The sequence below is a fragment of the Hemitrygon akajei genome, unplaced genomic scaffold (assembly GCF_048418815.1).
Source record: "Hemitrygon akajei unplaced genomic scaffold, sHemAka1.3 Scf000112, whole genome shotgun sequence".
In the NCBI taxonomy this organism is placed as follows: Eukaryota; Metazoa; Chordata; class Chondrichthyes; order Myliobatiformes; family Dasyatidae; genus Hemitrygon; species Hemitrygon akajei.
In genome coordinates this window covers 461,005-484,271 of record NW_027331998.1, presented here as the reverse complement: position 1 = coordinate 484,271, position 23,267 = coordinate 461,005, and the positions used below count along the sequence as shown (strand labels likewise).

Sequence of the window (23,267 nt, the reverse complement as noted above, 5' to 3'; positions counted from 1 at the left end):
ATTAATACCAAAGCCGAATTTCTCTGAAACATTAAATAAGTATGTCCATTCAACTCTGTCAAATGCCTTTTCAGCATCAAGAGAGATAACACATTGGGGAGTCTTGGAAAAAGTTGAATATATAACATTTAAGAGTCTCCCAACATTAGAGAAGGAATAACGACCCTTTACAAAACCTGTTTGGTCTTGCGAGATAATTTTAGCTAGAATATTCTCCAGCCAATTAGCCATTATTTTTTGAAAGAATTTTAGCATCCACATTTAATAATGAAATAGGTCTATATGAAGCAGTCAGTACAGTCCTTATCTTTCTTAATAATTAAAGAAATAGAAGCTTCATAAAATGTGGGAGGTAACTCCCCTATCAATAAAGAATCTTTAAGTGACTCCAACATAAATGAAGAGAGCAATTTTTCAAATTTTTTAATAAAATCCTACAGAATAACCATCCAGTCCAGGAGTTTTTCCAGATTGCATTGAAAAAATAGCTTTCTAAATTTTGCTTTCAGTAATAGGAGCATCAAAAGTTTGTTGATCTTTAGCAGAACTTCGAGGAAAATCGATCTTTTGTAAAAAGGCAATCATTTCAGAAGAATCAACTGGAAACTCAGATTCATAAAGTTCCATATAAAAGTCCTGAAAAATGTTATTAATATCTTCCTAATTACATGCTAAACTGCTATCTCCCTTACGAATTTTTAAAACTTGTCTTTTATCTCTAGCTGTTTTTAATTGAGATGCTAATAGCTTATTATTTTTTTAAATCTCCAAACACATAGAGTTGACTTTTCAATTTAAGCAAATTTCTTTGAATAGGATAAGTTAATAATAAATTATATTGTGATTGGAGTTCAACTCTTTGTTTAAATAAATCAATGTTAGGAGAGTTTGCATACATATCATCCAGGTCTTTAATTTGTTTGGAAATCTTATCTAACTCTGTTTTTGTCTGTTTCTTAAGCTTAGCTGAATAGGAGATTATCTGTCCGCACAAATATGCTTTAAATGTATCCCATAAAATCAATTTCAACACATCTCCCATATTATTAAAAAGAAAAAAATCTTTTATCTGAGTCTCAATAAATGTTACAAAGTATGGACTTTGTAATAAATTTTCTGGAAACGCCAAGGCAAATTTGCAATAGCGACATCATTCAATTCAAAAGCTAAACTTAAAGGTGCATGATCCGAGAGAACTATAGCATCATATTCACATTTCTGGACTTTGGACAAAAATTGGGGATCAACTACAAAGTAATCAATTCTTGAATATTTTTTGTGAACATGTGAAAAAAGAGAATAATCTCTATCATTAGGATGTAAATGTCTCCAACCAGGCCAAAATCAATTAGAAAAGAGTTAATAAATGATGCAGAACAACTCGGAAGCCGCTGATTGGTTGAACTCTTGTCAATCAAAGGATTTAAACAATAGTTGAAATCACCACCCATTAACATATATTCATTTAAATCCGACAATAAAGCAAATACATTTTTTAAAAAAAAGAAGGATCATCTACATTAGGTGCATATAGGTTAACCAGAACAATTTTTCTTTTTTTAAAAATCTTAATTGATTTATTAAACTTTCTACAGTACTTGTTTTCAGAAGGGCCTGGCTTTAATTTTTTTGATAGTAATTTCAGCCCCTATCTCAAAACTAAATAATATACTGTATATTCTTCATGCAGAAGACATGAGTGGGTTCCTTTTGGTCATTTTTTCTTGTAACTTGGAATTTAATGACATTGAAGATTGGAGGGTGGCTTGTTCTTGGTAGTTGAGGTGATTTTTCCTGGTTTCTTCTTTATGGTTATCGGTTGGGGCTGAGCCACAACTTTAATATAATTGTGCGATTGTTCCAGCTTCATTCGTGCTTTGTAAAATGACACCGACTCTGGATTCAACACCAGGATTTCATGTTGGATGTGTTGGAATTTCTCTTTATCGTCTTCTTCCAAAGATATCATTGTGGGATAGGGGACCAACCCTGGCCGAATGTTATCCATTTGTGGTGCGAGTTGAGTGTCACTGGAAATCAGAGAGGATTCGTTGTACCAAATATCAAACCCGAGTCAGCAGCCGCAGCCTGCATTGAACCACCAGCTTCTGGCAGTACTGCACCTCCACTCGCAGGTCTTGCAATACATCAAAACCCTGTCGGTACTGCTGTTTCAGATCCTTCAACTGAATGATCAGGTTGAACTCATCTTCATCAACTATAGGCTCATCTTGTTCATTCATGTATTCACCTTCATCTTCTCGCCCCCGTTTCTTGATGTTGAGTGACCGCTTAGTGATGTCAATCTCTTCCTTGGTGTTGTTGATTCGCTCAGTCAGCTCCTTCATCCTCTTCCTCCTTTCAATGAGAATACTTCTATTCTCAATAAGAATTCGATTAATCTCACGTCCTTTCCCTGCTTTGAACATTTCAAACATCACCGACTTCTGTGGAGGAGTGCTAGGTCCGATCTCCTCCGCTTTGACAATTGATCCAGATAGTGACAGTGACTCAGCATTAGCTGCATCTTGCTCTCTCTGTGCTATAGGTTTTGCAGGAACATCAGGCACAGGTTCTTTTGCTTGGGCTATCATTTCAGGATCTTTTCCTACGACGGGAGCACGTTCCTTCTTGGTAGAGCCAGTTGTTTCTTTGTTCTTTTTTTTTAATTTCTTAGATTTCACTGATGTGGGAGCAAGTCCAGTTCCAAACCCTTCTCCGCTAAGGTCTCCAACCTGGGATTCTACAGATATCCTGTGCTCGACCCAATCAGCTGTAAGGCCTGAAGCTTTACTAGTTTTATCAATGAGGATGTACTCCCTCTGCAACGCAGCCTCGATGTCCTGTTCCTGTTGCCTTTTCCTTATCTGAACCTTGGCACTGACACAGGGCTCGAGTAAAAAGAGAGGAGTTCAGCTGGTTGCAGACGAAGCTTTTGACCAGGCATATTCAAAGCCACCTTTCATTTCCAGTTGACCCAAAAGAAGAGGTCCAGACAGACACATGAACAGAGGGGATAGGAACAGGGATAATAGAAAAGAAGCAAAAGGACGTCGGACAGAGATGGTTGCAGCAGGATGAACAAAAGCAGACGCAGCAGTTGTGAGGCATGGAAGAGTTAGAAGCATGGGCAGTGACGGAGTGAGATTCAGCAGAGCATAACAATTTTTCTATTACAAATTGTTCCTTTAACAATTAAAAATCTACCATTATTATCTGACACAATGTCTTCTTGGATAAATAAAATATTAGGTTTAATAAAAATAGATACTCCCTTTGTTTTGTTTTGACAGGTAGCGTGAAATTGAAGGCCCTTCCTCATTTTAAAAAATCTATTCTGATCAACTGTTTTGATATGCGTTTCCTTGAGCAAAAATTGTATCGGGTTGTAATCAATTAATAATTTTAAAAGTCTTCTTTCGCTTAATAGGATGATTCCAACCACGTACATTCCAACTTATAACATTTCTCTGTTTGATTACCATTAAAAAATTATTTTATTTACCACATAAATACACGCATACCAGTGCAGGCTAATCAAAACTGGCAGTGATAAGTATAACCGCATAAAATTAGAAAGCAAGTATATTTGCCAGTTTCAGTTTTATCAAACAGTTAATAGGAAAAAGGCCCATTACAGTTAAACCAGCCGATAACCATTGGAGCTCATTCTGGAGTATTTGGAAATGAAAGCACCTGCCACATTTTCGAACTTCCCTTGTAAACCATCTTGTGCAAACTGGCTCTATCTATCTCTCTCTCTCCCTCTCACAGGAGTATCAACCTTCTTCCTTGGAGCTATTCATCTGCACAAAGCATTTCTTGCAAAGCAGACTCTCCCACCAACGGCATTCTGCGGCATTTTCTCTTCTGTCCCACTCTGCAGCTCCCACCAAAAGACCCCAAACCAGGCCGCTGTCTGTCACGAAACTCCCTCTGCCTCTAGAACTTTCTCCTGATCCCACCTTCCTGATTGGCTGACATAACATTCCTAAGTTGAACAACATGACTTAATATCTCTAGCCGAAACCAAAACATTCTATCAGCAGGACACACCACTTTTGCAGAAAACTGCTAAAATGAAATACCTGAATACCTGCAGCATATCAGCAGAAATCTTAACCTAAATATGCATGCTCCGGAACTCCGTAATGGGGAAAAAAATACAAAAAAAGAAAACTAAAATTAATCTTACAATTAAACCTATAAATCAAAACTAACCCCAATCCTCCCAGCACCCCAAAAAGCCTGAAATTCTGCAAAAAAAAAAGCCGGAATGCCTCCCCATAGAGTGAAAAAAAAGACAGAGACAGTGAGCTGCCCATTTTATAATAGTGGATTTAAAAAGCTTTCCTTAATTCCTCCCCCCCCCAGTTACAAAAAAAGAGATAACATATGACCCTAAAATAGAAAAGCCCTGCAAAGGAAAGAAAAATGTTTTCTCTTTCAATATGTTTATTAATGTATACAAGAATATATAACAAATACAGAGTATATGTATAAAAAAATTACTAACAGAATACAGACAATAGAAAAATTGAACTGTATAGGACTGAGTGACATACGTGTATATAGTACATTACCAAAACTGCAAATTTATAGAGTATACATTAAGAATTTTATATATATATAAAAGAAAAATATTTTACTAAATGTAAAAAGTCAAACACTACAAAGCAACACACCATCATATCATGTTAACTGGTTCTTCTGCCCACTTACAGGCCTTACTTCTAACTGATATATATGCAATTTAAAGATCAATTGGCTTTAATGACTTCCATTACTTCACAGAGTATTATTGTGCTGGGACAATGGACACTGCTGAGGCTGGGTAATCATTAAACCATGGAACAGATTCCCGGCTAAAATAGTTAATACAAGAGGGTGTAGCGATGTGCTACACACAGCGCTGAAATAACGACACGCAGTCGGTAAGTCGTTTCGAGTCTAGTTTATTCAAACTTCGCGGTGCTGGCATTTAAATCCCTAGCGCCCGCCCTCTCCGGGCGGAAATGACATCAGAGGTGCATTACCAAAGCCTCTCCCCGCCCGCTGGCTATTTGTGAGCCGGTTCACCTGCGCAGAAAGTGGGTCGCCACATAACAACCCCCCCCCCCCCCCCAGAACTGGCGATACACCCCCCAATGTCCACAGTCTGGGTCGGACTCTGTTTGGGAGGTCTGCCTCTGCGCCGCGGTGCCTGAACCTCGACCGGCTGCGCCAAGTCCACATGGGTTGGTTTGAGTCGGTCCACCGTGAAAACCTCTTTCCCTCCAACGTCCAGCACGAACGTGGACCCGTTGTTGTTGATCACCCTGAACGGCCCCCGTACGGCCACTGTAGCGGCACCCGGTGTCCGCCCCTTCGTACAAACACAAACTTACAGTTCTGCAGTTCTTTGGGTACATGGGTCGGGGTCCGTCCGTGCTGTGAAGTTGGTACGGGGGCCAGGTTGCCGAGCCTTTCGCGTAGCCTGTCCAGGACTGCTGCGGGTTCTTCCTCTTGCCCCCTTGGGGCTGGTATGAACTCTCCCAGGACGGTCAGGGGTGCGCCGTACACCAGCTCGGCCGACGAGGCGTGCAGATCCTCTTTGGGCGCTGTGCGAATTCCAAGCTGGACCCAGGGAAGCTCGTCCACCCAGTTAGGTCCTCTCAGGCGGGCCATGAGAGCCGACTTCAAGTGACGGTGGAAGCGTTCCACTAGTCCGTTCGACTGTGGGTGGTAGGCAGTAGTGTGGTGTAGCTGCATACCCAACAGGCTGGCCACAGCTGACCACAGGCTGGAGGTGAACTGGGGCCTCTATCAGAGGTAATGTGGGACGGTACCCCGAAGCGTGCTACCCAGGTGCCAATCAGTGCTCGGGCACAGGAATAGGCAGATGTGTCGGTGAGCGGGACCGCCTCTGGCCACCTCGTGAACCGGTCTACCATCGTTAGGAGGTACCGCGCTCCTCGGGACACTGGTAGGGGGCCCACGATATCCACATGAATGTGGTCGAACCTCCGGTGGGTGGGTTCGAACTGCTGCAGCGGGGCTTTAGTGTGCCACTGCACCTTGGCTGTTTGGCACTGCGCGCACGTTCTGGCCCATTCACTGACCTGCTTGCGAAGTCCGTGCCACGCGAACTTGCTGGAGACCAGCCGGACGGTTGTCCTGATAGATGGGTGCGCCAAACCGTGTATGGAGTCGAAAACTCGCCGCCTCCAGGCTGCCGGGACGATGGGGCAAGGTTGGCCAGTAGCCACATCGCACAGGAGAGTCCTCTCACCTGGGCCTACGAGAAAGTCCTGCAGCTGCAAACCCGAGACTGCGGTCCTGTAGCTGGGCATCTCATCGTCTGCCTGCTGCGCCTCCGCCAGTGCTGCATAGTCCACCCCCAGGGACAGGCCCTGGACAGCTGGTCTGGAGAATGCGTCCGCCACGATGTTGTCCTTTCCCGAGACATGCTGGATGTCCGTCGTGTACTCGGAGATGTAGGACGGATGTTGCTGCTGGCGAGTCGACCAGGGATCGGACACCTTCGTGAACGTGAAGGTCAACGGTTTGTGGTCCGTGAACGCGATGAATGGCCTGCCTTCTAAGAAGTACCTGAAATGCCGGATTGCCAGGTACAGTGCCAACAGCTCCCGGTCGAAAGCACTGTACTTGAGCTTGGGTGGTCGCAGGTGTTTGCTGAAAAACGCCAGGGGTTGCCACCAACTGCCGTGTTAGATGCGTCCACTGTGAGGGCGGTAGGGACGTCCATTCTGGGGTGCACTAGCATCGCGGCGTTTGCCAAGGCTTCTTTCGTTTTAATGAAAGTGGCGGCGGACTCCTCGTCCCAGGTAATGTCCTTGCCCTTACCCGACATCAGGGCAAACAGGGGGCGCATGATTCGGGCAGCTGAAGGGAGGAAACGGTGGTAGAAATTTACCATACCTACGAATTCCTGAAGGCCTTTGATTGTGGTGGGTCGGGGGAAATGGCGGACTGCGTCTATCTTAGCGGGCAGAGGGGTTGCCCCATCTTTAGTAATCCTGTGGCCCAGGAAGTCGATGGTGTCGAGCCCGAACTGGCATTTGGCCGGGTTGATTGTCAGGGCGTATTCACTCAGTCGGGTGTAGAGTTGTCGGAGGTGGGACAGATGCTCCTGACGACTGCTGCTGGCTATGAGGATGTCATCCAAATAGATGAAAGCAAAGTCTAGGTCGTGTCTCACCGCGTCCATCAACCGCTGAAACGTCTGTGCGGCATTCATTAGGCCGAACGGCATGCAGAGGAACTCGAAAGGACCGAACGGGGCATTGAGAGCCGTTTTGGGGACGTCGTCCGGATGCATCGGGATTTGATGATATCCCCGGACGAGGTTCACCTTGAAGAAGATCCGTGCACCGTGCAGGTTTGCTGCAAAGTCCTGAATGTGCGGCACAGGGTAGCGGTCCGGTGTTGTAGCCTCGTTCAGCCTGCGGTAGTCGCCGCACGGTCTCCAGCCCCCTGTCGCTTTGGGCACCATGTGCAGGGGGGAGGCCCATGGGCTGTCGGACCACCGTATGATCCCCAATTTCTCCATCTTCTTGAATTCCTTCGCCAGGCGGAGCTTTTCCGGGGGGAGCCTTCGTGCGCAGGCGTGGAGGGTGGTCCCTGGGTCGGAATGTGGTGCTGTACCCCGTGTCTGGGCATGGCTGTCGTGAACTGCGGTGTCAGAATCGATGGAAAGTCCGCCAGGAGTCTGGTGAATTCGTTGTCCGACAGCGTGATGGAGTCCAGGTGTGGGGCCGGCAACTTGGCTTCACCCAGGGAGAACGTCTGGAAAGTCTCGACATGTACCAGTCTTTTCCCTTGCAAGTCGACCAGCAGGCTGTGAGTTCGCAAGAAGTCCGCCCCCAGGAGTGATTGGCCACGGCGGCCAGTGTGAAGTCCCACGTGAACCGGCTGGCGCTGAACTGCAGCTGCACTGTGTGGGTGCCGTAGGTCCGTATCGTGCTGCCGTTTGCAGCCCTCAGGGTGGGTCCTGGCTTCCTGTTGCAGCTGTCGTACCCTGTCGGGGGCAAGATGCTGATCTCCGCTCCGGTGTCGACCAAGAAGCGGCATCCCGACTGTTTGTCCCAGACGTACAAGAGGCTGTCCTGGCGGCCAGCCACCATAGTCATTAGCGGCAGCTGGCCCTTGCAGGGCAGGCGACAACGGCGGGCTTTTGTGCCCCACCGCTGGTGGTAGAAACACCACTGTTCACTGGCCTCCTCACTCCTGCCTCTGTGTTGTGTGTGCTCCCTTGCTGGGCCTGGTCTGGTCTGCTGTTGGGCGCGTGGCCCGGTAATCTGACCGACGGACGCCCTGCTCTCCCTCTTGGCTTTCCACAGCACGTCTGCCCGGGCCGCCACCTTCCGGGGGTCGCTGAAATCTGCATCGGCCAGCAGCAGATGTATGTCCTCAGCCAGTTGCTCCAGGAACGCTTGCTTGAAAATGAGGCAGGGTTTGTGTCCGTCAACCAGGGCCAGCATCTCGTTCATCAATGCTGACGGCAGTCTGTCTCCCAAACCATCCAGGTGAAGCAGGCGGGCACCTCACTCACGCCGTGAGAGGCCAAAGGTCCCAATGAACAGCGCTTTGAATGCTTCATATTTGCCTTCTTCTGGGGGCGACTGTATGAAATCCGCAACCTGGGCGGCCGTCTCCTGGTCAAGGGCGCTCACCACGTTGTAGTAACGTGTGGAATCAGAGGATATCTGCCGAATCTGGAACTGGGCTTCTGCTTGGCTAAACCACACACGTGGTCGCAGTGTCCAGAAAGTCGGCAGTTTTAGCAAAACTGCGTGAACAGATGAAGAGTCGGTCATCTTCGGTCCAAATCTCGTTTGGACCGTCGGGGTCACCAATGTAGCGATGTGCTACACACAGCGCTGAAATAACGACACGCAGTTGGTAAGTCGTTTTGAGACTAGTTTATTCAAACTTCGCAGTGCTGGCATTTAATCCCTAGAGCCCGCCCTCTCCGGGCGGAAATGACATCAGAGGTGCATCACCAAAGTCTCTCCCCGCGTGCTGGCTATTTGTGAGCCGGTTCACCTGCGCAGAAAGTGGGTCGCCACGAGGGCACAATTTTACAGTGATCAGAAGAAAATATAGGGATCTCAGAGATGTGTTTTTTTTTCCCCTAGACCAGTGGGTCCATGGAAAGATCTGCCATGGGTAGTTATAGAGGCAGACACCACAAGGGCATTCAAGAATCCTAAATAAGCTCATAGTAAAAAGGAATTATCTACAGGACAGAAGCATTAGATTAATCATGAAGTAGATTAAAAGGTAAGCAGACCAATATGGGTGTCATACGGGGTGTTGCATCAGGACCCAACTGCAGGACAGAGACACTGGAGTACCGGAAACAGGACGAGACGGTACCCAAGGACGGAACGGGATGCAGTCTAGGCAAGGGAAGCAGGACCAGGACGAGGGACTGGGAACAAGGAGCCTGGGGTGGACTCTGAGCCCGAGACTGGACAAAGACAGAGAAACTGGGTCCTGCCTCGGGCTTGGACCCCCAAACCCAGGTGAGGACGTGACGAGGCTCGGCTAGAGACTTGGGGCTTGGCTTGAGGCTGGAGCTTGGGGAACTCGGAGGCTGGAGCCAGGGGCCGACTAGGAACTGTACATCAACATAGAGCTGGGACTGATCCTCCGACAAGCCAGGACTCACCTTTGACAGGACACTGACATGAGACGGGACAGTACACAGACATAGAGCCGGGACTGATCCTCCGACAAGCCAGGGCTCACCTTTGACAGGACACTGACATGAGACGTGACAGTACACAGACAGAGAGCCGGGACTGATCCTCCGACAAGCCAGGGCTCACCTTTGACAGGACACTGACATGAGACGTGACAGTACACAGACAGAGAGCTGGGACTTAGCCTCCGACAAGCCAGGGCTCACCTTTGACAGGACACTGACATGAGACCGGACAGTACACAGACATAGAGCCGGGACTTAGCCTCCGACAAGCCGGGGCTCACCTTTGACAGGACACTGACATGAGACGGGACAGTACACAGACATAGAGCCGGGACTGATCCTCCGACAAGCCAGGGCTCACCTTTGACAGGACACTGACATGAGACGGGACAGTACACAGACATAGAGCCGGGACTGATCCTCCGACAAGCCAGGGCTCACCTTTGACAGGACACTGACATGAGACGGGACAGTACACAGACATAGAGCCGGGACTTATCCACCGACAAGCCGGGGCTCACCTTTGACAGGACACTGACATGAGACGGGACAGTACACAGACATAGAGCCGGGACTGATCCTCCGACAAGCCAGGGCTCACCTTTGACAGGACACTGACATGAGACGGGACAGTACACAGACATAGAGCCGGGACTGATCCTCCGACAAGCCAGGGCTCACCTTTGACAGGACCCTGACATGAGACGGGACAGTACACAGACATAGAGCCGGGACTGATCCACCGACAAGCCAGGATAACTCCACACCAAGATGGGGCAGATCCCCCCGCAGGGCAACAGCAGAATGGCCTGACTTACCCCACGGAGGTGAGGACAGGAAGAGACAAACACCAAGGAATGACAGACAGTTCCACCTCTGCATCAGAGTAGCTCCAAGTAGCCATTACAGCCAGCAACCTTGGCTGGCTACGGAAGCAACCGGATCCCCACCTAGCTCGGAGTGGCTGACGGCCACCCAGCTGGCCCAGGAAACAGCTGAATCCATACCGCAATGACAGCTCCGACTACTTCCAGCAAGGCTCCCAGAAGCCATGGTTCTCCAACGCAGCCCCAAGGATGGCAAGAGCCCGTTCCAGCCTCCCACCAGCCATCTGTGCCATGAGTATCTTGACAAGACAACCCCCCTGTGGTGAACTACATATACCTGTCTGGACACGCCCCCCCCCCCGCCCCGCTGACTGCTCCTGTGGGTCCTCCCACTGACCGTGGCTCTTCCCACAGACCCCGGTATAAAGGCGATTGGAGACACAGCCCCGGCCTCAGTCTCCAGGATGTTGTGTGGTGGGCTCTTGCTGCTTGTTCTTCCTTCCAGCCAATAAAAGCCTATATCTCGCCTCACATCTCCGTGAGTTATTGATGGTGCATCACCCACCACACTCAATGCCAGGGCCACTCATATTCCCAGTTCCAATAGGAGCCTCAGGTGTTTCCGGTTGAGTCCAACCACAGGAAGAGTCCGCCGGAAAACCCGGAGTCCGGAGTCCACGGACCTCAGACTGAACTATCACAATGGGCCAAAGTGCCAGCACTGTTCAGTTTTTCTCTATAACATCTAGCTCCCCATATTCAGCATAAAAGTTCAGAGAAAGAAATGTTTATACTTAATCCTTAAAAACATGCTGGGGGAATGCAGAAACAATCTCCAAGGATGCCAAAACATTAAAATTAAACAAGGGGAAAAATACCTATATAATCTCTAGTGAAGAAAAATCAGCACCATTTTCCATTTAACTGACACGCCCAATGAAAAACTGTTTTTCTTAAACAAAACTTATTATCTATCGACTAAGCACTCCCAACTATATATATATATTACGTAAAAAGACCTTATGAGCTATGAAAACTATCACTTAATTAATGAAAAAGGAGGATAAAAACAAATAATCAAACGATCTGTCCGTTGTCTTAATTCACTCAGTAGACCAAACAGATTTCGGAAAAGCCATTCATCGTTCACATCTTCTTTAAATGGTCGATCAATCAAAAGACATCTTAAGCAAATCAGAAATATTCAAAGCTTACCTTCTTTCCAAAAGAACGATTATTCAGCAGATCTAAAACCATTCAAACCTCGGCTACAACCGGAATAGAGTTAACATAGTCCAATGCCTCTTCGGGGTCCAGAAAAACAGGCGGAGTCGAATCTTTGGAATTCCGAGCGCCCACGGTGCCGTGTGTGCAGAGAGGAGGAGCCACTTTCAGATGGACTGTCCCAATCCCCGGCCCAAGGAGCCCACCTCTGGCACCACTGCCTCCGTCGCCCCTATCCCTGCGCCCGCTTCTGCCCCTTCCCCTACCCCGGGGGGTCCTGAGGTGAGAGTGCGACCGGGGATGGGGAGGAGACTCCGCAGGGGAGGAAGGCAAAGAGATCGTCCCGACACCCGTGGAGGAACGCCCCCGAGAACAGGAGCTTGGCCCTACCACTGCCTGCCCTGAAGGTCAGGGGCGGGGTGATGGAAGTGGAGGTCCCTGTACCTCCGACCTGAGAGGGAAGCGGAGGTCCCTGTACCTGCGTGCTCCTCCGACCTGAGAGGGAGGAGGAGCTCCTCTCCCGATAGAGGAGAGAGAGTAGACGCAGGGGAGTCATCAGAGGGAGTGGGAATCCCGGTGGAGGCTGGCCTCAAAACCTGAACTCCTCGATATGGCCTGGAGCTCTGTGGTGGGTGGAGTCTGTGCACCGGAACATCAGAATCAGATTTATCATCACCGGCATGTGTCGTGGAATTCATCTTTGCAGCAGCAGTTCGATGCAATACATAATCTAGAAGGAAAATCAATCGATCTGTGCTGTACTATTTTATACTCTATGTTCTAATTACAGGATGTGTATATTGAATAGATTAAAGATCGTGCAAAAACAGAAATAATACAGATTACAAAGGTGAGGTAGTGTCCAAGGGTTCAATGTCCATTCAGGAATCCGACGGCAGAAGGGGAAGAAGCTGTTCCTGAATCGCTGAGTGTGTGCCTTCAGGCTTCTGTGCCTCCTGCCTGATGGTAACAGTGAGAAAAGGACATGTCCTGGGTGCTGGAGGTCCTTAATAATGGACGCTGCCTTTCTGAGACACCGCTCCCTGAAGATGTCCTGGGTACTTTGTAGGCTAGTGCCCGAGATGGAGCCGACTAGATTTAGAACCCTCTGCTGCAGCAGGGATGGCCAACCCATGGCACACGTGCCAGAAGTGGCACTTTGGATGATTAGAGGTGGCGCATTGCACCCCAGTGATAATAATAAAAAAAAGCAAGCCCACGCATGCAAGAAGTATTAACCAAAAACTGATTTGTAGAGAGAAAAAAAAATAACAGGAATTCAAGCAGCTTAGAGCCAGAAATGGGTTTTTCTTTGAATAAATCTAAAACTTGGGAATTATTTTCAGTGACTCTATTATTTTGTGCACATCTTTTGGCGAATGTCATCTTCTTTAACATTAATCTGTTTTTTAATTTAAAGAAAAAATGTTCAACGAGTCAAACTAGGAAAGAAGGACTTTTGTTCTGCAGTCGTTCCATGACTGTTCAATACACGTTTGATACTTATTCGATCCTGAGGTGTCTGCACCAGCGGTGCGTCACAGGGTTTTGCCAGTCAGTTTACTACCGACACTCGTGCGCTACGGAGTTGTGCTCTGGTCGTCCCTTACGAACATTTGCAGTTTTGTCCTTCTTCAAAAATTAAGCCTTGTTTTTACATTCAGTTACCCATCACAGTGCAAAAGAGAAGCAGGAAGTGATGGTAAGCGTGAATTCAATGAACAGCGGGAAAATGAGTTCTTGCTTATAAGCGGGTCCGCCAGGAAAACGGTTGTGCATTGTTTGTGAAAACACTTTCTCACATAATAGAAGTCATGATCTTAATGGACACTATACAACACAACATCAGACTGAAATAGAAGGAAAACTGAAGCTAGTGCTTGGGTCTGAGTTATGGAAAGGATATGTGATTAAGAAAAAGGAAGAAATCAAAAGACAAGATATATTTGTTAAAAGCCTCATTAAGGTAAGTAATGTTTATCTTGTTTTTATATTAAATCAATATATCATGTAAAATGCTAAATATATCTATATTAACATATTTTTACAAGAATTGAGTGGGGGTACGAGAGTTGTATGGCGCATCTGAACTCATGCGTGGAAAAATTGACGCATGGAATGTAAAAGGTTGGCCACCCCTGCTCTGCAGCTTCTTCCGGTCCTGTGTGGTAGCCCCTCCATACCAGACAGTGATGCAGCCTGTCAGAATGCTCTCCACGGTACCTCTATATAAGTTTTTGAGTGTTTTTATTGACATACCAAATCTCTTCAAACTCCTAATGATGGATAGTTGCTGTCTTGCCTTCTTTGTAACTGCATGGATCTGTTGGAATCTGGTTATGTCCTCAGAGATCTTTACACACAAGATCTTGAGGCTGCTCACTCCCTCCACTTCTGACCCCTCTATGAGGATTGGGATGTGTTCCTCCGTCTGACCCTTCCCAAAGTCCACAATCAGCTCTGTGGTCTGACTGACGCTGAGTGCCAGGTTGTCACTGCGGCATCTCGCCCCTGTACGCCCTCTCGTCTCCTTCTGAGATTACCGAGGGTGGCTTTTCCCCTGATTTGGCAATTGAGACGGCCCTGGTACCCTCCACCCAGGTCTTATTAGTCAGTGCCTCCTGAGAGGCAGGTACACCGAGTAAAGATGGTGAAGCTGTGACCAGCCCCTCTCAGTGTCAGGATCCAGATCCCAGAACCGGAGAAGTCAGGGTCCACCTTGGGCCTGGCTCCTGAGGGGAGGGATGTAAACCACCAGGCCGAGCCCATCAGCCCTTCGTTCACAAGGAATTCCTGGGAGATATTCCTCTGTCGTTGCTCCTGGTGGGATTAGGGATGTAAACCACCAGGCCGAGCCCATCAGCCCTTCGTTCACAAGGAATTCCTGGGAGATATTCCTCTGTCATTGTTCCTGGGGGGGGTTAGGGATGAGGCAAAGGAGTAGCTGGCAGGTGCGAAGGAGTGTGGGTGGGTTAGAAGAACTCCCGTCTGCTCATGGGGAGGAAGATGGGGGGGCTCTATGTATAGTGAGGGGTTAGAGGAGGGCATTTGATAGTGAGGCAGTGGACATCCTCACCCCTCCCGAGAAGACCCATTTGATGGTGCAGACAAGATCAAAGAGATTATTTGCACATCCGAGGGTGTGAATCATCGGCCAAAACTCACCTCCCTCCGCGGGTCCAGCAAGCTGAGGTCGGTGAAGCCCTTGTGCATCATCCTCAGATGGAAGGGGAATGCTATGTCCGGGATTGATGGGCGGCGGCCGTAAAGCCCTCCGGTATAAACTGGTGAGAGACAGCCGGGTGGGTAGCAACCTCGTGCCTTCGAGGGGTCGCCGGTCACAAGGTGGCTCTGGAAACTCTCCAGCCCAGGGGGCCAAGAGCTTTCCTGCTCTTTTCAGGGAGTGTAGGGTGAAGGGTGGCTCTGCTCTCAGAGGGAAGGGTGCTGGTGCAGAGGACTCGCGTGCTTCCCATATGAAGCTCACCACAGCTGGCATCGGGTGTTCATCCGCAGGTTTACCAACCTCTCAGCCCTTGGGCGCAGGAGATCTGCAGTGAGTTTACGGCAGGAAACCCATCCCATCCCACCAGACGAGTCCACTTTCCTCCTGGGGTGGCAGGCAGGGGTCTGCATGAGCCACCTCAGCTCCAGGGGCTGGCCTTCCTGTTGGCCCCAATTTTCCAGCCGAGTGACATACAACCATAGAACATTACAGCAAACAGGCCTTTTGGCCCTTCCTGGCTGTGCCGAACCATTTTTCTGCCTAGTCCCACTGACCTGCACCTGGACCGTATCCCTCCATACCCCTCTCATCCATATACCTGTCCAAGTTTTTCTTAAATGTTAAAAGTGAGCCCGCATTCACCACTTCATCCGGCAGCTCATTCCACACTCCCACCACTCTCTGTGTGACGAAGCCCCCCCCCCCCGCTTAATGTTCCCTTTAAACTTTCCCCCTTCACCCTTAACCCATGTCTTCTGTTTTTTTTCTCCCCTAGCCTCAGTGGAAAAAGCCTGCTTGCATTCACTCTATCTATACCCATCATAATTTTATATACCTCTATCAAGTCTCCTCTCATCTTCTACGCTCCAGGGAATAAAGTCCTAACCTATTCAACCTTTCCCTGTAACTCAGTTTCTCAAGTCCCAGTAACATCCTTGTAAACCTTCTCTGCACTCTTTCAACCTTATTAATATCCTTTCTGGTGGGTGGGATCTGGGCACTGGCACTTTAATATCCGGTTGCTAGAGGACAGCAGATTCGGGATTTGTTCCGGGAATTCTGGGTCGACCTGAATGGAGAGATGGGAGGATCTCTGCTCCCTATGGCTTGTTACAAGAATCACCCCTTGTAATAACAATCAGCGAGGCACGGAGAGCCTGCATTTACCGACAAGTAACTTTTATTGCCTCAACATTGGGTTCACAAACTGTCTCCGTGTGCACCCGACTAGAATCCCTGAATCTCCATGAGCCGTCAATGGAGAGAAAAGCTATTAACCGGGAAAGGAGTCTACACTGGCCAGGCGTTCCTTGTGGTCCCGATCTCCACGTGTCCGTGGGGCCCTCCTTATCTGCGATAGTTGGTCTCTGGCTGCTGGACAGTTATCGCCCCTGTGTATTTTGAGCTCCTGATCCTCATCAATACCGTTCCCTATCAAGTGAACCATTGAATCTCCATCCCGTTGGCTCAAGGTCACCTGACCCACCCGGGTCACCTTCTTCCTGGTCATTGTAGATGACTACAGCCAACATTGTTTCATGGCTCCACCCACCCCAGCCTCCTGTATTTCTGCCTTTACACTCTGACTGGTCCAAACCAGACAGAGTCTAACGAGATTACAGATTGCAGGTCTGGCATTTTACATGACAAGTAGCTTCACCTCTGAGAATGGTCTCAGGCTACGTCCACACTACACCGGATAAATCCGTAACCGAAGCTTTTTCTCTTCGTTTTCACTCTTCGTCCACACTAAAACAGCATTTTCATCCCCTGAAACCGGAGCTTTTCAGAAATGCTCTCCAGAGTGTGTAGTTTTGAAAACACTGGATTGACCGGATCAGTGTGGACGGAGTAACCGGAGACTTCTGAAAACGTTGTCAGATGGCAGCGTGCTATTTCATTGTTTCCTGAACACAACCTAACAATTTCAGAACAGACGGCAACGAAACTGATGCTAGAAGAGTTAGAAATGTACTCACCAAATACTTGGACCCATAACTTATTGAATAAATAAGTATACTCACTTTGCCCTGTTTTCTGTCCTTGCTCGTATGAAGGCGGTTTACCTATTTATGCAAGTACTTCTCTGACAATAGATGTGTAACAGCCTAATGTAACATTGTATGGAAATACAAGATAACACTGATGCAGACATGTTTTATACATTTAACAAGGGGCTTTATTAATGCAACATTAATAACATCCACGCCCTTTACATAACAAATAGCTACTTGTCTGAGATGGTCTCAGGTTTCGCAGGTCATTACCTGAATTTCCTCGTGTCCACATTCAGTTGTTCTGGTTAGACTATCCCAGAGCAAGAGTCAGTTCAGAGTCCACAAAATGGAGTGGGCGGGGGGGGGGGGAGAGAAACAAAGACAACTGGTTTGTCTGCTCCTCCCGTCTTTGATTTATCAAATCCTCTAATTGCATACTGCGGTTCCTTCTGGCCGACAAGCAAAAGAGGGACGTGAGCAAAACCCACGTCCCATTTCTATGTCGGGAGTACATTCAGGGTTGTATGAGCTGGGGCTCGGAGACTGAGCGGCTTGAGAGAAAGTTGTTTGATTTGGAGTCCCGTCTTGGTCTTGTTACAGCCGAAATATCTGGAGAATAAAGCACTGAGGGATCTGCAGCTTCAGCCGTCCCAAGACAGGTATGTGAGGTCATGGGTCCGAATGCTGCAGGAATAGGACTGCGACTTACCCTTCTTCTACTCGCTGGAGAAGCGGTGGGGAGCCCAAAAGCAGCCAGTGGACTCGCTAGCTGCTGATGGCTCCTCCGTCACGGATCCTGATGAAATCTCCAAAGAAGTCCGCTCCTTCTAAGGGGTCCTTGTTCTCTCCAGAGGTTGGGGCTGAGCAAAGTTAAGATGGCGCTAAACGGCAACTCCTTTGCTTGCATCTTCAGAAACAGCTCTATTTCCGTCTTCAATATCTCTATTTTTCCCTTTCAGGGTTGTTTTGAAGACCCTGACCTGGAGTTACACGCTGACTATGGTTTTTTGTGAGAATGGGACCTGCTCTCAGGGTTTCAGGACTGGCCGTTGTTCACGTTCAGGACTGCCAAGGGTTCGGCCTGAGAGTCCCGCTCGGATTTGGAAGCCTAAGATCTCAGGCCTCCGGAGACGGGCAGATCAAGGGTAGGTGTCATGACAGGAGACCCGTGTGTCGTCTTCGGAGTCGGAAAATCTGCTCTGTGCCCAGATTTTTGAGAACAGAGCTCAAGAAAAGCATCATAACAGACTTTTAAAATCGTAAACCAGCAAGTTGTTTGTTACATCTCCCTGCTCGCTGTGAAAATGGAGACACCTACTCCTCCCTTGTTAGGGAGAGAGAGCCTGTGGTATGTCGACTACCGGGTGAAACGCGAAGTCTTTGGGGTAACTGCAAGTCTTGTGTCTTTGCTGTTGCTTTGCTTATGCTTGAGTGCTTGGTGATGGGTGCCAATCTATTATTTTTGCCTGTGGGGGGGGAAGGGGTATTGTTGCTTGCTGCCGCTTATGCGCTGGAGGGGTGTTTGGGGTAATAACATTTAACTGTTGTTCATTCTTTGGGGGCGCTCTTCTGTTTTTGTGGATGGTTCCGAAGAAAAAAAGATCTCAGCATGTATATTGTATACATTTCTCTGACATTGCCTTTGAACCCTTGAAGTAGTCATGTTTGCAGCGAGGTCTGGGAGGACTTGCTGATGGTCAGTCCAAAGGTCATAGAGTGGCTGGACGCTCCCCTGACTCGGGCTGAACCCTTCAGCAACTCCGGAGGTGCAAGTCCCCCTGGCTTAGTTGAGTTCTTTCAGGCTTTCTGGGATGTCCTGGGGGTTGACTATAGTCTTGTCCCAGGGGAGAGTCTAGCCACTGGGGAGATGCCCCCTTCATAGCAGACAGCTGTTGTGGTCCTGTTGCCCAAGAAAGAGACCCCTGCCTGCTTAAAAAACTGGTGTCTTCTCCCTTGTGCGTGGACTACAAGTTCTTCACCCGGGCAATGGCCAGCCATCTTGGTTTGATCCAAACAGACCAATCCTACAGAGTGCCAGGCTGATCCATTCAGGAAAATGTCCATCTCATCCACCTGCTCCAGGATCCTGGGTGACCAGCAGAGCCTCTCCCTCTTTTGACCGGGCAGAACACAGTTTCCTGCTGGGCGCTCCTGCAGGCATTTGGGCTCGGACCACACTTTGCAGCCTGGGTTCGCCTCTTGTACTCCGCCGCAGAGAGTCTCGTCCACGTCAATGGACCGTTGACGGCGCCCATTCCCTTTCGAAGGGGAGTTCGTCGGGGGGGGGGGCCCCATGTCCGGCCAATTGTACGCCATCTGTGCAGAGCCATTTCCATGTCTTTGGAGGAGGACACTCCTGGTCCTGTGAGAGCCCGAATTGGAGGCCTTCCTTTCGGCCTATGCCGATGGTGTGCTCCTGATGGTGACGGATCCCAGTGATCTGTGAAGGGCGCCAGCAGGTTTCTTTGCCTCTGCCGGGATCAACTGGGCGAAATGCTCCAGAAGGCTTCAAGATGGCGGCGCGACGCAGTTTGCAGCGGCCTCTCCAGAGTTGATATGTTATTTGACAAGCGGGGTGCCGTGCTGATGAAAAACGGACGTGAGAGCTCAGAGGAACATCTGGAAATCTCCAGGAAGGCCTTCTTCATTGCTGCTGCTGCTGTGAGGTCTGGGTCTCTGCTGGGCCGAACAGGCCCACAGTCCTCGGGGTCACGTGGCCGGTGGTCGGGGGCGTCGTGGTGCGCTTGGTAGAGGATGGTGCTCAGAGAGGCTGTGCCGGAGGCTCGGAGGTTCGACGGACTCGGAGTCTCCTGCAGTCCGGGTGCTTTCACTGTGTGCTGCATCTGCGAGGCTGAGTCGGGCGGTGCCGTGGAAGTCCATAGCGGGGTACAGTATTCCCTTCTGCCGCCGGCGTGGAATGACGAGTCTATCGGGATCCTGAGGACTTGTGGAAACTGTATGGTGGTTCCTTTCGAACTTATAGTCTTTTAACATCTTTGGATTATTTTTACTGTGCCCATGGTCTTTTTTTTAAATCAATTACGGTATTGTCTGCACTGTTGTAACTGTATGTTAACTATAACTATATGTGGTAACTGTGGTTTTGTGTAGGTCTTGCAGCTTTAGTTTTTGGTTTGTTGGGTGGTAGAGTTGGTCTCCTGACTTGGTGTGTCTGGGTAGTCTTGCTTTGTCTGGTGGGTTTGGAGCTCCTTTCCGGGGAACGCGCTAAGACGGTAGCATGATATTAATACACAGCAGCCTCTCCGGACTCTGGATTTGGGGATTGCCAAACATCATGTGGATTCTCTGGTGTACGCTTTTCTGTCCTGTGCTTTTGTGATATCATTCTGGAGGAACGTGGTCTCATTTTGTAACGGCATTGCATTTGTGGTTTCTAAATGACAATAAACGGAAATTCAATTCGGAATCCTGGTGGGACAGTGGCAGGTGGACTCCCTGCTAGAGATGAGACCTCTCGAGCAGAGCAACAAGCATCTCCTCTACGTGGGAGTCTGACCTGAGACTTTCTGGGGAGAGCCGGGCTGGAGAACTGGCAGGACCCGGAGGCAAGAATTGTGGCCCGGCCGGGGCACTGGTCAGGCCTCCTCTGAGTAAGGCAGGGGTGGGGTTCTAGGCACTGAAGTCAAAGCCCCACACTGAGCGGTGGACCCCGTGATCGAGCAGCCCATTGCAAAGCCCCACGGGCAGCACATGGCTGGAGAACCCCATGTGGAGTACGAGGTTCAGGAATCAGTCTCTCAGCACTGAATTGAATTGAGTTATCTTCATTGTCATTATACATAGGTACAATGAAACTCTGTTTGTCTTCCTCTCAGGCAGTTAAATAAAGCGGTAGATAAAAACAAGACAGTAATAGAAAAACAGTATTAAATAGATAAGAAGCAGAAAATAAGTTGCAACAGCACCAGAATATCACAGTAATGCACAAAGTGCCATTAGTGCGAGTATTTGAGTCCTTGAGTGTGCATGTGTGTGCTCACAGTTTGTCATTGCTCTGTGGGAGTGGTGTGATGGAGGCCACAGCTCTGGCGTAGGAGCTGTTCCTCAGTCTATTTGTTCTGGCTTTTAGTGTCCTGAACCTTTTGCTGGACGGCAGCCGGTCAAACAGGGAGTGGCCGGGGTGTGTGGTGCCTCTGGTTCTGCTGATTGCTTTCCTCCTGAGTCTGCTGGAATAGATGGTGTCCAGTCCTGGGAGTTCCATCCTGACAATTCTCTGGGCCGCCTTCACCACGCGATGCAGGTCTTGTCGCTCAGCGGCTGTGCAGCTGGCACATTGCACCGTGGCGCTGTGCTCCCAAGCCCCACGTGGAGCGCCACCTTCCAGTACCAGTAGTCAAATACCACCTCGCATCAAGCATGGGGTACCGTAGTAATGTCCCAGTCCCCTCGTCTGTTCCTGAGACCCAGACGGAGAACCCCTCAAAGAGTAGAGATCGGGCAAGGACCACCCCACTCTGACTCGCCCGTGGTGCCACCCCTCCTGCACTCCTCCACCCGGAGGAGGAGGAGGAGGAGGTGGTCATAACAGAGCCCGAGGAGCTGCAGCCTCACGACATCAAACACAGGAAGCAGGAGGCTCGTAAGTCAGCCGGGGGAAAAGTACCGAGCTTTCTCAGTATGTTACGTCATCCGGGAACCCCCTGTGCAGGCACCTAGCGTCCAGGGGCAGAGATCTGTACGGTGTTCTCTCAATGCATCCACCAGGTACCTCCCACCCCCCCCCCCCCCAAACTCCATCGTCAGTGCTGGCACCGACTACTTGCGGTAAAAGGGGTAAAACCCTGTGCTCTCTCAGTACATTACATCCAACGGGCAATCCCACTTGATCCTCATTCTCGGTAACCAGTGCTCTCAAGGATGGGGACAGTACGGAGCTCCCACGGCACATTGCAGTGGCCACGCACCCCCATCAGTATGGGCACCAGCACCCCCGGGGGGCAGGAATGGCGCATTATGTGGATTGGGCATCCCGCCCGGCACGATCCCGAGCACGAGCACCAGGCACGACTGGAGACAGAAACAGTGCAGCTGTTCCCTGAATACATTACATCCCTGTGGGCACCTGCCTGATCATCATTGTGTGGGCACCAAACATTTTTGGGGCATTACCGTGGCTCTCCCCATGCAAGGTATGAATTCTCTTCTCACCCCCCCCCCCACCCATTCTGCTCCCATCAGGACTGCCCCGGATCCAGTCTCCAACATCGGTGTGAAACCGGTGCCAGGACGGAGTCCTCATCTCCTTTTCTGACCTGTGTGCCCTCCCTCTGACAAACGATTTGAAGAGCCTGATGGGGTACGCAGTGGAGAGGGGGAGGGGATGTCCTGTCCAGCCTCAGCAGGACAACAGCGGTCAGGTCAGAATCTACATTCTCGGAAGATGGAAGCGGGAGGTCCTGATGTTCAGAATCTGATCATTTAGTGAGAGAGTGAGAGTGGTTGGGGTGTACAGGTGGGGGGGGGGGGTGAGTGGCTGAGGGAGGGAAATTGAGTGCAGGGAGTGAGGCGTGGAGTAGGTTGGGAAAGAGGTGTGGGGATGGGCAAAACGGAAAGGGAAGGTGAGAGAAAGGGAGGGGGAGTGGAGGTAGGAGAGGAAGTGGGAGTGGGGTATGAGGAGGCAGCAGAGAGTGGTGGGCAGAGGGTGAGATGGGGAGGACGGAGGGGAGAGAGGAGAATCGGGAAGGATGGGAGAGAGGTAGAGGAGAGCAAAGAGCGAGGGAATGGGAAGCTAGGGAAACTGAGAGAAAGGGAGGAGGAGAGGAATGATAGGGCAGAGGGAGAGAAGATAGGGTGAAAGGAGCGGACAGGGTTGAGGGAGAGGGTGCCGAGGTGTGTAAAGGGAGGAGGAGAGAGATGGGGAGAAGGGGAATGAAAGGGGAGGGGGTACAAGAAGGAGGGAAAAAAGAAGGGGGGGAGGAGAGGGAATGAGTTGCGTAGGATCACAGAGTTATATGCTGCACTGTAACCAGGCCTCCACACCGTCCCATCACACTCCCGGGGTCAGACACAGAGTGAATCTCCCTCCACACCCTCCCGTCACACACTCCCTCCGCACCGTCCCATCACACACTCCCGGGGTCAGACACAGAGAGAAGCTCCCTCCACAGCTTCCCTTCACACAATCCCTCCACACCGTCCCATCACACACTCGCGGGGTCAGACGCAGAGTGAATCTCCCTCCACACCGTCCCATCACACACTCCCGGGGTCAGACACAGAGTGAATCTCCCTCCACACCGTCCCATCACACACTCCCGGGG

The 23,267-nt window shown here is 49.6% G+C and overlaps 1 protein-coding gene across 1 annotated transcript; it reads right to left on the bottom strand.

The window, feature by feature from the left end:
• Positions 1-1,738: 1,738 nt before the first annotated feature.
• On the bottom strand, positions 1,739-19,302 carry LOC140723403 (kinesin-like protein KIF9). Its single transcript, XM_073037979.1, is given in 4 exon segments — positions 1,739-2,068; positions 2,070-2,891; positions 14,932-15,050; positions 18,966-19,302. Coding segments are annotated over 4 exon segments (1,608 nt in total).
• Positions 19,303-23,267: the final 3,965 nt, after the last annotated feature.